General features: G+C 45.4%; 1 protein-coding gene and 1 pseudogene across 1 annotated transcript in view; both read left to right on the forward strand.

Annotated features, from left to right (window-relative positions):
- The window catches only part of LOC105042819 (DNA-directed RNA polymerase I subunit 2), a 74,182-nt gene that overhangs the window by 24,773 nt on the left and 29,206 nt on the right, over positions 1-20,203 (forward strand). The window contains 7 exon segments of the mRNA XM_073256556.1: positions 392-504; positions 2,787-2,914; positions 2,995-3,074; positions 3,567-3,808; positions 3,900-4,064; positions 4,189-4,353; positions 4,451-4,525. Of these exon segments, the coding sequence (XP_073112657.1) occupies positions 392-504; positions 2,787-2,914; positions 2,995-3,074; positions 3,567-3,808; positions 3,900-4,064; positions 4,189-4,353; positions 4,451-4,525 (968 nt within the window).
- Positions 18,914-19,678, forward strand: LOC140856926 (uncharacterized; annotated as a pseudogene).

Raw genomic sequence — 20,203 nt, forward strand, 5'->3', positions numbered from 1 at the left:
CATCTTAATTAGTTTTAGTTCCAGCTTGAATGTCAAATATAATATTGTTTGTTAACTTCAAATTGTTGAATTTGTTGATAGAGCATTGCAGTTATACTGACCAAATGAATCATTATGTTTAGAACTACAGAACTGAATGTTGATTCGATCTTCTTAAAAGCCTAACCTATTAATGTGTGGTAGCTTAAACTAAATACTTTCTCATTTTTGACTTACCATTTATATGTATTATCTATAACACTAGGAACATATATTTACTTATAATCTCTTGGTCACTTGTACATACGATTCCCCTGTAGTAGTATCTCATGAATGGTTGAATTTGTAATGCAATATTTATGTTTTAACGTTGTATATCAACCTCTGATATCTTCATGTTCATTGCTTCCAGTACACCAGGTAGTAAAATTCTTGAATCGAAATGCTGCTAGTTTAGGAAGGTCCATTGAAAGTATGATAAAAGTTGGAAGATTGGCTACGTCATCAGGTCTTGATTTGCCTCAGGTTTGTTCCTAAAACATCGCTTTATAGAATTTCCAATCTTATAATGTCAACTTGTACATGCATTAATGCTGTTTTTGTCTTATGCTAATGGGCTTCACTTAGCTGTTAATCTGGTTACTGTGTGTGGTCTAATTGCCTATGTTGATTGAAATCTAAATTCTGTTGATATCAGCAAAATCTATTCCTCCCTAATGCATTTTATGCTGTTTCTTTTCAATATAATTGCTGTCACCACTGACCATTTTACCTGACATTAGATTTTTTTTTCTCCTTTTTCATTTATTAGATGATAAATAGTGTTATATTAAGTTTTCCATGTATGCGTTTGAAAATGTAGTCAACGGATTCCACTAAATACTAATGTTTAATTTAGTCATTTGTTAAGACAATGCATTTTGTGGGTTTTTCCCCCTTTTGGGAATGTCTATTTTTTTCTTATTTTCACATGAACAATTTAACAGAATTTATCATCTTATAGGGACTCCTTTCTTGTCTGTGAGGAATCTTAAAACAGGAGATCATAAAACCTGATTTACATAAACACGTTTGATGTAGTATCCAAGCTGGGCAAGTGGAGTCTTCTATCTCTGACGTATAACCTCAGTGTGGGGACCCAAAGGACACTTTGATAGTCAACTGCAAAAGGCCGGCTTCAATCCATATGCCAAGTTGAACGAAGAGTTAGTGCTCATAAAATCACCCTTCAGTACATTTGGTATTGGGGTCAAGATTTTTCAGTAAATGGGGGAGATTTGTTGTTTGCCGAACTCAGTTTTCAAATTTTTATGATGAAAAGGAACCAAACAATCTTTGACAAAATTCACTCATTTTAGGTTATATATAAGTTCATCTTAGTAAACCTGCCAACCAAAAAGGGCTTCAGACATTTATGATTGCAACTGTTTTTTAAGGGCATGGGCCATGGTGCATGGAAACATGGATGGGTTGGAAGTATATGGAAATCGTGACCTGTGTAGACCATTTTTGCATCTGTTTAAGCTTTTGATGGATATTGTACTTTTGGGTATTTAGGTGACTGAATTCAAGTTTGTGACTAAAGATGCTAATTATGTGACTTTCTTTATTTTTCCATTATTTTATACAAACCGCTCAGTGAAGCTTTAGGACACTCCAATTAGGAAACTTAGTAGGTGGAACATATGTGAGTCACCAGTTGAATACAGGAGGAAGTGCAGTTTGGATGCTGTCTCCCTTAATTGGTGAAATTAGGGATATTACTTCGCAGTGTGAGGGTATCATGTTTGGTCATGCCCTGTCTTGCACCAAGGCTGTTCAACCACCTTGCTGCAGGAGTTGCCAATGTCCTTGGATAAGAAGAAGTCATTGATGGGTAAAACTTTTTGTCGACGATCCTTTCAGATTTTCTTTTAATCTTTTTCCACTCATTATTCCAAGCATTCCTCTTTGTTCATTTCATAGCAATCGAATTTAATCTTGCCAATAAAAAGGAGTTTGTCTGACCCTTTTGTTGAATATCAACCGTTCATAAATATGCATGGTAACAATATTTTATTTCTGTGCTTCATGTTTATTAGATTAATGAATAATATTTTCAATTCAAAAAGCAAGCTGTCAATTAGCGATGAAGCCATGTCTTATGTCTAGAATATCCACCAAAGCCTTTAGAGTTGCTAAGTTGTTTTGAAGACTCTACTTATTTTCTTATTTGATCTTTTGTCTGATATGATAAATATTATGTTTGCAATTATATGACAAAAAATATGGCAACCATATGTAGAGACTGAGAATTACAATCTTTTTTTTTATATATTTTTGATTAAGTGATGAATTATATTAAGCTTGAGGTTTGCTGTACCGTCTACTATGGAGTGTATCATATCGTATCGCTCAGCATGGGGCATACCATGCCGTACATCCGGTACAGGTCGTACCATACCGTATTGGGAGGAAATTGGTATGAAATTTTACCTTGAGTTGGTATATGCTTTGTGCCATCCGTATTGAGGCGTACTGACCTATATTGAGGTGTATCGATCCGTATCAAGGTGCATACTGATCTATATCAAAGTGTATCGACCTGTACCGATGTGTATTGAGATAAAAATTGAGAAAAATAGTTTGAAAATTATTTCAGCATGAGATGTGTACCGTACTAAACCAACTACCATATTGAATTGGTAAGATACTGATACGGTATCCAATACCAAGATAGTGGACATTGTAGGATGCTTATTTAATTTTGTTCTAATATAATTTTAATATGTTGATCATATTAATGATTTTTTTCATTATTTTAATAGAGAGAAGGGATGACTATTCAGGCTGAGAGGCTTAACTTTTACCGCTTCCTCTCACATTTTCGTTCCGTTCATAGAGGTGCTTCTTTTACAAAAATGCGCATAACAAGCGTCCGGAAATTGCTGCCCGAGTATGTAGTCTTGCATATCTTATTTATGTAATTTTTGTCCATTCTGTATGATTTGTGATGTCTTGAAACCTGCTTCACAGGTCTTGGGGCTTCCTTTGCCCTGTTCACACACCTGATGGGGAGCCTTGTGGCTTGCTGAACCATATGACTTCTACATGCCGTAAGATTGTCTTACAGATTGTAATTTGTCTCCATGTTTTAATTAACCTCGCTTTGAATTTGTATGTTAATCTGTCATCCTCTAGTGTGCTGTCTTCATTTTAACTCTAATATGCACAAGGATACTTGAGTCATCTTTCTATTTATCTCTATTTTCTTACATGCACCTTCTAAATTACTATGATAATGATCTTGGTCTATTACTAGATACATTATTAACTGGTGATCATCATTTTCATTGTAACTCATGCTACTGGCTTGGTGAAGAATGCGTAATAATCCTAGAAGAAAATATCATTTATTTTCAAAATCACCATTTGGTTTGGTTTTTATATGGTTTTGCTCGTATTTCCTGATAGCTGTCACTTATTAGTTTGGTAGTAGTACTGATGTTGTAATGTTTATTCTTCAAAACTTTGCTAGAGGTTGATGTAGAAACTTGCAAGTTTAGATTTAACTCAACAGCTAATGTTCATAAAACTTTATATTTCAGGCATTTCATCTTTCTATGATTCTGAAAGAAAAGTTAAAGATTTTCTTAAAATAAGGATGTCTATTCTGACTGTTTTGGTTGGGGTTGGAATGACACCCTTGCTGCCGAAGCTTGAGCGGGCTGGTCCTCCAGAAGTTCTTCATGTTCTTTTAGATGGATGTGTCGTAGGCTCAATTGCTTCTAGCGAGGTTGAGAAAGCTGTAGCACACATTCGGAGCTTAAAGCTTTCTTCTCTGTCAGGGGTCTGTATTGTTGAATTTGGTGCTTCTTTGTTTTTCTAGTTTTCCTTTTCTTTTTCTTAAACAATGATATTACTGATGGTAATTTTTACAGATTCCTGATGATTTGGAGGTTGGCTATGTACCCCTGAGTTTGGGTGGGACCTATCCTGGCTTGTACCTGTTCACTTCTCCATCTAGATTTATTCGGCCTGTTAGAAATGTATCCCATTCTTCAGACAACAATCTTAACATTGAGCTGATTGGGCCATTTGAACAGGTGAAAATAGCAATAGTTCATCCTATTTTTCTATTTTCTTATTTACTATTATAAATTTTTTGAAGTTGCCATATGAGTTTAAGTTATATAATGAAAAGACTATTTCGTTTATGTGATTAATTAGGCTTTTATGGAAATAAGATGTGCTGATGGTGGACATGGTGGAAGAAGACAATCCTTCCCTGCAACACATGAAGAAATCCACCCAACAGGAATACTTAGTGTAGTTGCCAATCTCACTCCTTGGTCTGATCACAATCAGAGTCCTCGCAACATGTACCAGTGTCAGGTTTTAAGTTCTGCTAAAATGCAAATATGCATGAAAAATGAAGAGTTTAAATGTTGTTATTTTGGATTTTACCCTTATCCCTTTTTGCGTTCTTTAGATGGCAAAGCAGACAATGGGTTTTTCCGCCCAAGCTTTACAATTTCGTGCAGATGTGAAGTCATATCATCTTCAGGTATGGTTGATCTAAATATATTCTGTTGTTGCATTTATTTGACAATGAAAAATGCCTCAGCATAAGGCATACTATTCCAAATCTTCAATTATCCCAAGCTTTGGGCTGCTTTTAATTATCAGGCTGCTTCTTGACAAACTACATCTTATCGGTCCATAGTCTTTATTTTCTCTTTTGAATTATTAAGCCCTTTATTCAGTAGTAGTCCTGTACATTTGAGATAATTTGTGGAGAGAGGCAACTTGAAGACTTTGATTTCATGAGTTTTACCCTTTTGGAGGCAGCCATACACAAATTTTTCTGATCCAGAGGATTTTTTTTTTTTTTTTTGCCTTTCTAATGACACACTTCTAAAAATTTTTGTTTCATGGTAACTGAACAGAGGACTGTAAAAAGATTTGTCAATGTTAGGTGTAATTGTAAAAATTTTTGTTTCATGGTAATGGCACATACCATACAAAGCCGAGATGTGCCGGACATGAAAGATTGCAAGAAGTGGAGTGGAGAGACCTTGATGCTTACTCTTAACTCTCGGAGGAGGATAACCAGCAGGGGGAGAAAGAGGGAGAAGGAGGGGGGGGGGGGGGGGGGGCGGAGAGGGTGTGCTGAGGGAGAGGTGTTGGTATCAGCATTGGTCAAGGGCGGCTTGAATTGGTGTCAATGTCCATCTATGTAGATTGTTGGGGGAGAGAGAGATCATGAAGAGAGAGGGAGGGACTCCTGGAGATGGAGAGAGAAAGAGATTGCAGAGAGATGCTCCGAGAGGCTGCTTGCTTGCTCGCCCACCTTATATATTAAAAAAAGGACCGAACTGAAAGGCCAAACTATGCCAGTCACCGAAAATTGGTCTGGTTTGGTACATCCTGAATTTGCTCGGTTCGGCATGACTCAGTGAACTTTGATTTTAAGGTTTCCTTCCCAACTTTGCTTTTCTGCATAACTAACCTTTTCTTTCCATCAATTTCCTTTCCAATCAAATCAACAAACTTTTAGGTTTAATGCATTGTCAAACATGATATAAGATTGTTTGAGTCTATGACAATCTGTTTTACAGCAATTGTTGGAAAAGTTTTTGAGGAATATGGTGTTAAATGATATATTTTGTAAAGAAGTGGGATATTAATGTTTGAGAGTTGATAGAGAGATCTTAAGTTGAACGATATCAAAAAAAAGTAAGATTATAGTCTAAAGAAGAGACAGATTCTAATGTCGAGGAGAAAACTTGTAAAGCTAATGTAGAGAGCGCTTAGCATTGCTTTTGCTCTAAAAAATATAATTCTCATAGATCACTTTAATGAACATCTAGCATTTGTTGATTAGATGTTATAGAATTTTTTTTTTCTTGAATGGATTATTATATGTGAAAGACTAGGAGCAAGAGCACAAGATTAGAAGCTAGATGCTATTTTCTCTTGCTTCTCCTAAATGACTTTCTGACTACATGTAGAAGCACTTCATAAATGACATTGTTGGGACTTTTTTTTTAACTTTAAAAGTCACAAATGTTATTTGAAGCAACAATATGTGTACTGGAGATTATTTTTCTAGTGGGCTGCATTGAGAAGTCGTCGGCGTTTCCAACTTTTGTTCATGGTCTATTTGTTTCAGTAGAATAGCAGGAAGCATGGTTTGTCATATTGACCTGTACTACCCTGTATTGGGTGTACTGTACTGTATCTGTAAGATACCGATACTGTATTGAGATTTGGTAGTGCATATGGGGCCCATTTTGTGTTGTACCGATGTGTACCATCTTGTTTCAGGTGGTATCATGGCTGGGCAAGATAAAAGGGTCTCCTCATTCTGTGTCGGTACAGGAGCTATGTCGAACCAGATGTGGTGCATCGTACCACTAGGGTATCTGGTAAAGTGCCGATTCAGTAAGTGGAAGTGAGTTTCTTTGAAATGGGTTGAAGTGAGATCCATTTATGAACATGTAGCATAATAGAAGTCAACTATTAGAAGTTCACTTCTAAACTGTAGAAGGAGCGTTAACTCCCGTCAACGTAGATGCATCGGTCCTCGCAAGAGTCCGATGTGTCGTCGAAAGCCGAAGGAGTGTAACTCCCGTCCATATGGGTGCATCGGTCCTTGTAAGGGTCCGATGCGTTACCGTCGATAAGGTCGTCGGCTCCAGGTGGATACTAAGTCCGCGTTGGTATGTCGGGGCTTGGCCTTGGTGAGCGCCGATCATAAGTCGAAGAGTTAAAACTTCGAGATTTCAAACCGGATTTGTATTCCGGCTATCGAATTACAAAGTTCATGGATAGTACAACTTCAAGTTGTCGGCGTTCCAAGTTCGGGGAATGGGTTTCCCCTCAAGGGTCTCCAGTCGGTAGGCTCTCGGACCATAAGTGTCTGCTACCTTGTAGGGTCCTTCCCAGTTTGGAGCCAACTTCCCTTGGTCCAGGGGCTTCGACACTTCTGCCTTCCTCAAGATCAAGTCGCCAGGCCTGAAGAGCTTCGGTCTGACCTTGGCGTTGTAATACCGAGCGACCCTCTGTCGGTACGAAGCCATGCGAATTTGAGCCTCGTCTCGCAGTTCGGGGAGGAGGTCTAGGTCGGCCCTCCGACACTCGGAGTTGCCCGGCTCTTGATACTGCTCGACCCTTGAAGATGGCAGTCCAATCTCGAGCGGGATCATTGCCTCCGTCCCGTAGGCCAGGCTGAAAGGCGACTCCTCGGTCGGAACGCGGGGGGTCGTTCGGTAAGCCCACAGAACGGAGCCTAGCTCGTCGACCCAGAGGCCTTTGGCTTCGTTTAGTCGGGTCTTGAGTCCGTGGAGCAAGGTTCGGTTGGTCACCTCGACCTCGCCGTTGGACTGGGGGTGCCCGACTGAAGTCAGTCGGTGCTTGATATGGAACCTGGCGCAGAAGTCTCTGAAGCCCTGGTTGTCGAATTGCCGTCCGTTGTCGGTGATGATGGTGTGCGGCAATCCGAACCTGAAGATGACGGATTTCTGGATAAAGTCCTCCATCTTCCGCTCGGTGATCTGCGCCAATGGTTCGGCCTCCACCCACTTGGTGAAGTAGTCGATGGCGACGACGATGAACTTCCTCTGACCCGATGCCGGAGGAAAAGGACCGAGAATATCGACCCCCACTGGGCGAAGGGCCATGGAGCGACAATAGGAGCAATTTGGCTGGCCGGTTGGTGCTGAATGTTGGCGTACTTTTGACATGATTCGCACCTTCGGACCAACTCGGCCGCGTCCTTCTTCATGGTAGGCCAGTAATAACCTTGTCGCAGGACTTTGTAGGCCAGAGACTTGCCCTCCAAGTGATTCCCGCAAATTCCTTCGTGAACCTCTCGGAGAGCGTAGTCGGCGTCGGTCGGTCCCAAGCACCTAAGCAGGGGAAAGGAGAACGACCTCTTGTAGAGTCGGCCATCCATGATGACATATTGAGAGGCCGACCATCGGAGTCGCTTGGCCTCCGCGGGATCTTCGGGGCCGATCCCGTCGGTCAGATACCGAACGATCGGGTCCATCCAACTCGGTTCGGCCGTTAGCTGCTGTACTTCTTCGACCCGATCGATGCTTGGCTGCTCGAGGTTCTCCACGAACGTCCGACCCAAGGAGTCGTAAGCCGAAGTCGCCAGTCTGGAAAGTGCGTCGGCACGGGCGTTCTCCGACCTAGGGATGTGGGAAATTTCAAAATACCTGAGGCGTGCCACGAGGTCCTTCACTTTCTGAAGGTATTTGACCATGGTCGGATCTCGCGCCTCGAATTCGCCCTTGACCTGCCCTACGATCAGCTGAGAGTCGGAGAACGCTCGGAGGCTGTCGACGCCCAGCTCTTTCGCCATCTTCAAGCCAGCGAGGAGTGCCTCGTATTCGGCTTGGTTGTTGGAGGCCTTGAAGTCGAACCGGAGGGCGTACTCGGTGACCACCCCATCCGAATTCGTGAGCAGGAGCCCGGCCCCGCTTCCCTGAGCGTTTGAAGCTCCGTCGATGTGGAGTACCCAGGTGGAGATCGGGTCTGGCTCGGAGACCGCGTCTCGTCCCGGGTCTTCAGCTCCCGACTCTTGGTCGGTTGTCGGGCACTCGGCGATGAAGTCGGCCAAGACCTGAGCTTTCAAGGCAGGCCTTGGTCGGTACTGAATGTCGAACTCGCTGAGCTTCATCGCCCACTTCGCGAGTCGTCCAGATGTATCGGGTCGGCGCAATATCGCCCTCAGGGGCTGGTTGGTGAGCACCACTATGGCGTGGGCCTGGAAGTATGGACGGAGTCGTTGCGCGGAGACGGTCAGGGCGAAAATCATCTTTTCCGTCTCCGAGTATCTGGCTTCGGCGCCGTGGAGCACCTTGCTGGTGTAGTAGATAGGCTGATGGGTTCGGCACTCGTTTTCTCGGACGAGCACCGAACTGATCGCCTCAAAAGATGTGGCCAAGTAGAGATACAAGGTTTCCCCGACCTGCGGCTTTACGAGCAGCGGCGGGGAAGCCAAGTACTTCTTCAGGTCTTCGAAGGCTTGTTGGCACTCATCCGACCAAGAAAAACCATTTGCGTGATGCAAAGTTTTGAAAAACGGGAGGCACCTTTCAGCTGATCGAGAAATGAATCGGCTAAGAGCGACGATTTTTCCGTTCAGCTGTTGGACCTCCTTCTTGGTGTTCGGATGACGCATGTCGAGGATTGCCTTTATTTTCTCAGGATTGGCCTCAATTCCTCTCTGAGAAACGAGGAATCCGAGGAACTTCCCTGAGGTCACCCCAAAAGTGCACTTGGTCGGGTTGAGCTTCATTCGGTGTCGTCGAAGGGTGCGGAAGGTCTCTTCGAGATCCTGAACATGGTCCGGGATCTGCGCGCTCTTCACCAGCATGTCGTCCACGTATACCTTTATGTTGCGCCCGATCTGGTCTTTGAAGACCTTATTGACAAGTTGCTGGTAGGTGGCGCCGGCGTTCTTCAGTCCGAAGGGCATCACTCGATAACAGTAAAGGCCCTTGGGAGTCACGAACGTGGTATGCTCCTCGTCTTCAGGCGCCATCCGGATCTGGTTGTATCCGGCAAAGGCGTCCATGAAGCTGAGCAGTCGGAATCCGGACGTCGCGTCCACCAGCTGGTCGATCTTGGGAAGTGGGAAGCTATCCTTTGGGCAGGCTCGGTTGAGGTCAGTGTAGTCGATGCAAATCCTCCACTTTCCGTTGGCTTTTTTGACCATGACAACATTGGCGAGCCAATCGGGATACGTGGATTCTCGGATGAAGCCCGCTTCGAGTAGCTTGTCCACTTCTTCGTCGATGGCCCTCTGCCTCTCCGGAGCGAAGGACCTTTTCTTCTGCCTCACCGACCTCATCGTTGGGTCGATGTTGAGTCGGTGGGTTATGGTTTCTGGGGGGATGCCCGACATATCTGCTGCGGACCAAGCAAATATGTCGGCATTGGCCGTCAGCAGATCCGTCAGTCGTCGTTGTTCGGGGTCGGGCAGTTGAGACCCGACCCAAATCTTCCGATCCGGATTTTCTGCTATCGGGATCGACACGAGCTGCTCGGCCGGCGAACCTCGCTCTTCCTCCTCCCGTTGGTCCAGCTTGTCGATTGTCAGGGAGCCCTTCGACTCGTCGTTTTGAGCGGAGATCTGGAAGCATCGTCGGGCGAGCTGTTGATCCCCGCGCATCTCCCCGATTCCGTTTTTGGTTGGGAACCGAACGAGGAGATGGTACGTCGAGACGATCGCCTTGAGGGCGTTCAGTCCGGGTCGTCCAAGGATGGCGTTGTAGGCCGAAGGAACTTGGACGACCGCGAAAGTTAAGTGGACCGTGCTTTGCCGTGGCTCGGTGCCGGCCGTCACGGGCAGGGTAATTTCTCCCTCTGTCGTGACGGCGTCTCCGGCAAAGCCGATCAAGGGCATGGAGACCCTCTTAAGTCGGTCAGTTGATAGTTGCATCCGGGAGAAGGTCGAGTAAAACAAAACATTTGTCGAACTTCCATTATCAACAAAAATTCGTTTTACATCATAATTTGCTATTGTCGCCGACACAACAACAGCATCGTCGTGGGGAGTTTGGATGCCCCGAACGTCGTCCTCCGTGAAGGTGATTGCGTCGTGCGGGCGCGGCTTTTTCGTCGGCTCGTCTCCCGCAGTCGTCCCCGAGCCCAGCCGCTTGGAGATCATGTTGATGACTCCGGCCGTCGGCTGATTGGTCGCCGCTTCTTCAGTCGGCTGGGGTCGTCGATCGGCAACGGGTTGGGTCGGCGGACCCTTTCGAAATTTGCCGAGATACCCCCAGTGGATGAGAGCTTCGATCTCATCCTTCAGCTGGATGCACTGCTCGGTGTTGTGGCCGTGGCCTCGGTGAAATTGGCAGTACTTCCGACGGTCGAGGCCTTTTGCCTTCAAAGGCGGAGGCCGTCGCAGGTATTCTTCCCCCTCGATCTCCATTAGAATCTGTGCACGAGGGGCGGAGAGAGGAGTGTAGGAGTCATACCTGGGGCGTGCCGGCCTTGGAGTCTGTTGCCGGGGTGACTTTTGGATTCGTCGGGTTGGCGAGACCCGACTATCGGTCGGGGGCCTGCTTGGTTCGGCGGGTTCCCGACCTTTCCTCCGCTTCTCCTTCGGGCCTCTGGGCTCGGCCAAACGTCGGTCGGATGCTCCTTCATCTGCGCGCATATACTTGTACGCGCGCTCCAGTAGCTCAGCGTATGTCCGGGGGAGGGTCTTGTCCAGAGAGTAGGTGAATCGGGACGCCCTCAGACCCCGCTTCATGGCTGAGATAGCCATGTCTTCGTTGAGATCCCGGACCTCAAGCGTGGCCGTGTTGAATCGCGCCACGAAGTGTCGGAGCGTCTCATTTTCCCCCTGTTTGAGGAGAAAAGGCTGTCCGACGTTCGCGGCGGCTTCCGACTGGTGCTGAAATGGGCCACGAACGAGTGCTCGAGCTGCCCGAAGGAGTGGATACTTTCCGATCGAAGACCGGAATACCAGGCCCTGGCAGCCTTGCGGAGTGTGGCAGGGAAGCCGATGCAAAAAAGAGCGTCGGTTGCCCCTTGGATCGTCATGAGAGCTTTATAGCTCTCAAGGTGGTCGATCGGGTCGGTGGAGCCGTCGTAAGGCTCCACGTGCGGCATTTTGAACCGATTGGGAATCGGTTCGTCGAGAACTAGTCGGGAGAGAGGTTGGGCGGTCTGGAAGTCGACGTCGTTCGAAGACTTCTGGCCGTCCACCTGCAACTGCGCGAGCCGGCGGTCGATCTCCTCAAATCGGCGCTCGTAGTCGTCCGCCCGTCGGTGCTGGGAGACCCCAGGAGTGGAGTCTCCAGAAGATTTCGAAGGGGAGGCGGACGGCGTGCGCGGTCGCTTCTCCTTCCTTGCCCGTTCCAGCAGGGAAGGAGAAGGCTGCGGAGACCGTCGGTCATCGCGCCTTGGCCGTCCCTCCTCTCCGTGGGAGCGTTGTTGGGGCGCTCGCGCGGAGGTGACGGGGATTGGCGCGGTCGTCGGCGGCTGCTCCTGGAAGGCATCGGACGGGCCGCCGGTTGTTGCTGGAGGCTTTTGACTGCGTCCGTCAGTACGGTCATCTGCCGTACGATGGCCGCGATCTGCGCCTCCGTGGTCACTGCGGGGCGTGGAGAGCTGGGCTCCGCCGCCGACGGTGGCGGGGAGGCCTCTTCCCGGCGGGAAGAGCGCCTCGCCGACTCGGTGATCCTCGATCGCTGGGCTCTTGTCTTTGTCATGCTGCCCCCCTTCCTGGCGCGCCAATCTGTTGCGGCCAATCGCCTCGTCGTCCGATCGCCGGGGGACGTGCACCTGCAAAAACGAGAAGTCCACACTGACCGGAGGCGGCTCCGGCGGGGACCCTCCGACGGTCAAGTCAGAGGTGACTGGGCAACAGTGAAATGAAGACAGAGAGCTCGATCGAGAGAGAGAGAGAGAGAGGGGGAGAGGAGCGAGCCTGTGATTTAGGAGTCGAGAAGTGGGGGGGAGCGGGATCCCCTGCACTGTTGCCTTCCCCGATTTATATAGTGGAGCACGGTATGGCGCCGTCATTAATGGCGCAGACAGTGAGGAACTGTCAACTCACTGTAGACTGTCAGAGTCGCCGTGAAAGTGTCATGTCGCCGTGGGACTGTCAAATCGCCAGGGTTGACAATGCCCTTGGCGGGACAATGTTCCCTAGATGGCCGCGCCGCACGCGGCTGTCAGGACTGACAAGCTCTGGCGGCTGTACGGCGATCGGAGGAGTCGACCGACCCTAGGTCGGTAGCCAGCTGAGTGGCGTCGGGCCCCTTCGTTGGTCGGCGAGTCTTACGCGAGTCGGCCATCAGACCTCCGGGTTCAGTCGGTCGGGAAGGGTATGCCCGACATATCCTCAGTCGGTGATGGGCCGTCAATTGGCCGGTGATGGCGCCCGTCAGTCGGTCCGCTCCGGCCGTCAGTCGGTCGGTCGGTCCCCTCGACCGTAAGTCGGTCGGTCGGTCCCTCCGGCCGTCGGTCGATCGGTCGGTCCCCTCGACCGTAAGTCGGTCGGTCGGCCCCTCCCGGCCGTCGGTCGGTCGGTCGGTGGGTATTCCCCAACAGGTTTAGTTGCAAACAGACCTTAAAGCTAGAGATAGGGATAAAGAGCTCCATTAGGGGGGCACAATAGCTGGTCTTTTTCAATGCAGATAATTAAAGAACTTTGAAAGGATAGGTGCATTAAATTTGGGTGGTGTTTTTTAGGGGCTTGGATATGACATGGATATATTGGTTAATTAGATTAGATAGATTCTTTGGTTAGAAACTCTCGAAAAAAAGTGAAATTGTTGGGAATTTCTTATGTCAGTTTGGAAAGACAAAGCTGATGTAAGGAACTCAGATTGATTTGCAGGATTATATCACAAACTAGGCGATTCATTTGTTGGAGGGGGTGATGGAGGCAATTTCTAAATAATCATTACAAATTTGGTAAATCAATATGGTTTTATGAAAGCTAATTCATTGCTTGTAGTACTAGTAGTCAGATCAATGAGGAAGAATCACAATGTCTTAAAATGGAGAAACTAAACCATCACTTTTTATCATGAGAGGATAGGTGTTTTCAGACTAATTGAGGACTGTTATATAGAGTGGTGATTGAGTGTGAATAAGAAGTTTTGTCTATACTAGAGGCTTTGTGGTTTTTCTAGCCACCACAACGATTGGCCTTAAGAAGCTCTCTTTGAAAGTTTCAAAAATAAATTGATATTTATAGAAATTGATATTGTTTTTGTTTCTTGAGAGAATCAAATGTAACTAACAGAGTAGTGCTGGCATGTTATGGAGGACCATGGTCAAAAATAATGATAAGATTGAATAGAGTTGAGAGATGGCTTCTAGGTGGAAAGATTTTGAAATAAGTCCATCATTAACATGGATCATCAAGGATATCGTCGTGTGATTGTTTTGCCTATGGTTCGTCGAACTGTCTTGAACTAGGGCATGCTAAACTGCACCAGTGGCTAATCGGTGCGATTCGGGCATTCCGATTTGGAACATCGGCGAAAACAAAATGACGGAGAAGGAAAGGAAGGAAGAGAGAGAGGACAGAAGGAGAGGAAGGGGAAGGGCTGGTGGTGGCTCACCAAGGCTGTTGGAGGGTCGTCGAGGCCTTTGGGGCTTTGTGGTCATTATGTATTATGTTTTTCAAAAAATACGATGAAACATGGGTGAAGCCTTTGTTTCGAACCTATGGTGGCTACGGATTGTTTTTTGCAAGGTTTGCCATACCGGACCGAACCGCCTGGTATGGGGCGTGCTGAACCGTCCCGGCAAGGAACCGAGACGGTTTCGGCATGCAAAAACGGTACACCGCCGTTGCCGGGGAAGAAAAAGAGAGGAAGAGAGAGAAATAGAGAGAGAGAGGAAGGGGATCCGCCGAAGGGGCGGCGGCGGAACGGCCTCCCGCGCTCTGCGTGGGGAACAGGGGCGGATCGCCCCTGTTTCTTGGATTTTTTTTTTTTAAAAGATTTTTCCAAAAACGAAGTCGGCAAGTGGTTTGCCGACTCACTTAATTAAGTCGGCAAACCACTTGCTGACTTTATTTTGAAAAAACTTTTTTTAAAAAAAAATCGAGAAACAGGGGCGGATCACCCCTGTTCCCCGCGCGGAGCCGCAGGAGGCCGTTCCGCCGCCCGACGGCCATGGCTGTCCGTCGGAGGGCCTCCGGTGGATTCCCCTCCCTCTCTTTCTTTCTCCTTCCCTCTCTCTCTCTATTTCTCTCTCTTTCTCTCTTTTTCTTTCCCGATTTCCTTCGTCGGTTCGCCTCGGTTCGGAACGGAACGGAGGCGTGCCGTATCGTACCGCCAATCAGCCGATCCGACCATTTTTCGGTACCCGGTACAAGAAAACCTTGATTTTTTGGGTCATTCGGCGGCCATGGCGGCCATCCAGCGGTGCTCTAGTGGCCTCCCTGCTGCCATTCTCTCCCTTCCTCTCTCTTCCCCCCTTTCTCTCTCTATCTCTCTACTCTCATTTTTTCTCGCAGAGGACTGTGAAACCCAAGAGGCCTCAGCGACCCTTAGATGGCCATTGCTGGCGTCTCCGCCGGCCTCCCTCTCCCTCCCCTTCTCTTGCCCTCCCCCTCTGTCTCCCCTCTCTCCTTCTCTCTCTTTCCTCCCTCATTCATCCCTCATTTTCATGTTAGTTTAGGCCCCGATATATGGGCGTACTGACTTGTACCACCGGTCGGCCGGCACGGATCCGGTTCTGAGTCGGCAATCCTTGGTTTTGCCTTTTGAAACAATGGAGTAATGAGTAAAGGCAGTCATAGTGTTAGATGAAGCAGATTGGTACTTTTGGGAGGTTGTATATTTGCCAGAATTCTTTTCATCTGCAAGAGAATAACTTAATAAAAACCTACACATATTTGAAGCATTGATCAAGGAAAATGATGGTGAAACCCCAAAGATCATAGCAATGATAACTTTTTAAGTTATAAGGAGGCCCATTTAAAGGAAGGGGCTTGAGTTGGTGTTGAATTATCAAAAAAGTGATGATACAACTTGAGGACAGTATTATTGCAAGTTTCTAAAATAGGTTTGCTAAAATCTGCATTAACAAAAGTTGCCCTTTTGAAGGTTTGTAAGTTTTCTAAAAATGGCTCAGTATGCAGGTGGTCAAGGGATTGCATAGTGCGTATGCAGTTTGTAGGCTGCATATGGGGGTATATATATGCAGTTTTCTATATTTTAACCGCTTAAAAACAAGTTATAATATTTATATTAAAGTACAATGAAAAATCAACAATAATAAAAGCAATTTTTTTGGATGGAAAATAGAAATACTAATAAGAATAACTGAAGGAGGGCCTCCGAGGGTGGAAAGGAAAATCTTGCCCTTCGGGGGCTTTTCCGGCCCTTCAGTAGCCACCATCGACATCACCTGATAACTCCCCCTCCCTCCGTTCCTCTTCCCCCTCTCTTTATGTCTCTCTAGCTTTTCCATTCTTCTCTCTATGGAGGGCAGAGCCCTCCCGGTGGCCTCAACAGTCCCTCCAGTGGCCTTGGCAGGCCTTCGACAGCCTCCGACGGTCTCTCCTTCCCTCGCCCCTCTCTCTTTCTTCCTCTTTTTTCATCTCCCTCCTCATCGGTGTACCATTTTTTACATCAGAACTGTGCTGGCTAGCCACCGGTATGGTTCGGCACACCCCGAACCGCTAGTTCGGCAAATGCTACTTTCTAAATATGGTTAAATATATATTCCATGCTCGAAGGTTTTGATATATCTGGAGAATAGGGAACAGTCCTTTGTACATAAAGAAACATAAACACTCCTCTGCGTTTATACTTTGATAATGTTGTTTGTTTTTTTTTTTTTTGTTAAGCTTTTTATCTTCTATTTGTAGTTTTGCTTTTGTTTCTGTTTCAGTTCCTCCTACTTGAAGCCACAACTCCCGTCCCTGCCTTGAAACCATTGGAGCATAGCTTGGATCTCTAAACTCTTTTTCTTTCTCCATTTGCAAGTTTGTTTTTGCACCAGATTTGTCATACAGCAGGTCTAGAGCGTGAGATGATATAATGGTATCTTTAGGCCATGAGTTGCAAAAAAAAAAATGATACAAGTGATAGCCCTTTAGCCCCATATGAGATTGAAGATGTTCCAAATACTCCATTATTGGATTATACTCTTACACAGATACTACACAAGCTCAACCTCCTTTGTCATCAATCTTTCAGTTCTTATCAAAATTCAACTTGCGTTACTAGGTCCAAGTGATTGAGGGCATTTGATCCTTGTGAGCCATGAATTGTTTTCCAAAAATAATGTACTAATGTATTCCAGCAACTTTCATGCTTGTGGTTTTGTGTTGCTTTTTTTAACTCATTGGAGAGTTTAGGAAGGTGAATGGGGCTATGAAGGAGGGGATAAGAAGGATTTGAGATGTGCTATGAGTTATAGTGGCGATTGAAGGGAAATAATAAAGCTGTCAATGTGTCACTTGGCTGGAAGTGCTTCAAGTCCATCTCAAAGAAGGCCCTTGTCCACTAAAATTGGCCTCCATAATGACATTGACAGGGCTTAAAAAGTACTTTGCAGATCAAGATCCAAATCCTAAGACATATATCCCTTCTAGTTGTGTGTTGGATGCACATAGCATGCTTGTTGTTTTTCATCCATCTTTTCTCCTCTTCTCTGAATAAAAATTATCCAACTATCCCTCTCCTTAATTTTTATCAACCTCAGGCTTTAATGAGGACATGGAGATTGGCCTGAAAAATATGGATTTTGACTTGGGGCATTTGGGCTCAACCATTATAATGCAATTCAAACCCTCTTTTTATCCAAAGTCTACACGTTGGATCTAGAGATTTCACTCAGATAGGTTTGACTGATGTACAGCTGGATATGCTATTTGGAGATGGTTTTTTGTAAATAAGATGAGGTGTTTCTTATTGTTAAAGTTGGGTTTTGATGGCATTTGGTACTAGTATGGTTGAGAGAAATGAGGGAATTAGGTTTTATTATTGTGCAAGCTGGAAGAAACCTCCTGTTCTTGCGCATCTCACATTCTCTACTGCATTTTGTTTAGTTGCAGAGAGATGCAGTAGGGTGGAGGACAAGAGGATGGCTGTGGGTAAGTGGCATTGACCATGGCTGGTGGATACAAGGTTCGAAATTGAGTAAGGTTCTAGTTAGGTTCAAGGAGGGTCTGGATGTGGGGATGTGTGGCTAAAAAGATTTGGTGCTAATGCCACAGTGGTCCGCAAACGAAGGGTCAGATGGTTGTTGCATAATTAGTAATGCTCAAATACTGCTATAAAAGGACTTGGTCATCTACTTGATTGTTTGATCTGTGTCATATCGCCATATCACCATGGTTTTGAAAGACGAGAGGGCAATACAAGTAGCCTGGGGTGCCTAGGTGCTAGGTCGGTGCTTAGATGGTGGTCCAACCACAACCCCTTTTCTACTAGCGGTCATTTTAGCAGTCTAACAGTGGCAACATTTGCAGGTGTTACTGGTACTTGCAGAAGCTTCAGCTGTTGGTTATCGCTCTGCTAATCACAATGGGAGCACCGGAGGGAAAAGAAGAGGAGGAAGAGGAAAGGAATAAAGGAACTTACTTGAGCCACTTTCCCCCTGCTACTACCCTATTGGCGACCACCCCCAACCAGGTCACAGCCACTTCTTGATTTGATTGGAGAGAAGGCAAAGTCCAGCATTATTGGTTACTGAGTGCTCGTAGACATCGCGTGCCACTTGCTGCCTGATCGACAACCACTACCAACCAAGCCATGACCACCACTATATCTTGTCGGAAAAGTGTGGGGAGAACTAAACTGATTGGGAAAGCATGTTTTAGGATGCCCTATCTGATTTGGAGCAATGGACTTACCCAATTGTCAACCCTGAGCACTTGATTTAGGCATCGACATGCGCTTAGTTGCTCCCTCATTTTGGGCTGACTTTCTTTTTTGCACCAAGTTGGCTCAGTTGGGTCATTTAGGGTCCAGTGCATTTAAAACAGGCACCTAACACATTTTTTAAGGTATCGTGTCATATGTTCATTTGGAATTTGACTTTTGCTAGTTGATTGTCATCGTATTTTTGGTGCCAAGGAGGAAATCTATTTGACCAAGCTCTTTTCACCCACACCAGTTTGGATTAATACCTTGAAGAATTTTGTAGCACAAAATAAGAACTTTATGGTCAGCATTGATGCTGGTTAGTTGGCATATGATTAGGAGTTCGACCATCCATATGCTGAAGTTTGATATTGTCAAGAAAAAAGGGGAACTCTCATGATTCATATAGGTGCACACAAGGCTTACCATCTTGATAGGGCTGTTCATAATTTGGTTTTAGACCGAAAACCGATCCGAACCGAATCAAAAAACTGAACCGAAACTGAACCGAGTAGTTCGGTTCGGTTTTCGGTTTTCATTTTCAAGAATTTCGGTTTTCAGTTTGGTTCGGTTAAAAACCGAAAAACCCGAAAACCGAACCGAAAACCAAAGTCAACCTTAGTCAATTTTATATCTATAAAGTATGCACATGGTTGGACATGGTTGGACATGTATGGATCTTTACATATTTGCAACTGCATTCCAAGTTACCTGGGATGTTTACTTTTTGTCTCGAGAGCATACTCTAGATTTTGATGAGTGGCAAGGAAAAGCTGAGCGGGAGTATGTACATTCACACTATAAATAATTGAAATCTAGTATAACAAAGTATTATCTTTTGATTTTTGTTGGCAAAGAAGTTTTTAAAACTTTTAATGATATCCGGTGAAAGAAAACGGAGTATCAATCTTATGTAATCAGGGATGATTGGAACCTTTCAAGCTCTGTGGATGTTTTTCCTTTGTTTACAAATACTGGATGGGGCGAAAACTCGAATCTTGCTTTTCTAAAAGAAGCATATGGGCAACGTTTCAAGAGCGTCCAGGACCATGGGTTTCAACTATTAACCTTGATGATGTTCATTCTGGAGATCCTTTAGTTATATCAAAAATTCGGGATGCTAGGTGGTTTGAGACTTTAGAGAAATGGTTGGAGCACATGCTGGTCATAGTGCAGTTTTTTTAAAGGATTCCGAATGAAAGCTTTTTGTTGGAGAGTCTGGCCATGAAAATGAGAAAGTTAAGCTTGATCAGCTTCTGCTAACTGATAACTCCATTTATGCCTTGTTTCACCTATATGGAATTTGGCTTTATATATTTCATGCTAATTATCTTTCATGCTGTTGCTAATCCTTGCTATATCCTATAAATGAACATATAAAGGAAAGTGCCTGATAACAGAGAATCAAACAATATTAATTACTAGACATCATACTGGAGGAGCACTTTCATTTATTTACATTCCTATTACCTTTTGCTTAGTATTTATGCATCTAAATGTGTAAACCGAATCACCAACCTAATCGACCGAAATTTTCGGTTCGGTTTTGGTTTGGTTCCTCTCTTTTTCATGTCGGTTTTCGGTTTTCTTTTTTCATTATTCGGTTTCGTCGGGTCGGTTTAGGTGGTCGGGTCGGGTCGGTAAAAACCGAATGAACAGCCCTACATCTTGACACCGGATCCTGTACCAGTACCATCCTATTATAGTGTTAGTATGTGGTTTTGCATACGAGACAGCGTATTGGTATGGTACGATACATCCCATATCGGATGGTAGGGCCGTAGATACACCATGGGTGCATAACTTGTTTGATCATTCATATGTTGAAGGCATCTAACCATATATGAAATCTTATACTTGTTGCATCGACAAAT

This window comes from Elaeis guineensis, chromosome 4 (genome assembly GCF_000442705.2).
Source record: "Elaeis guineensis isolate ETL-2024a chromosome 4, EG11, whole genome shotgun sequence".
Lineage (NCBI taxonomy): Eukaryota > Viridiplantae > Streptophyta > Magnoliopsida > Arecales > Arecaceae > Elaeis > Elaeis guineensis.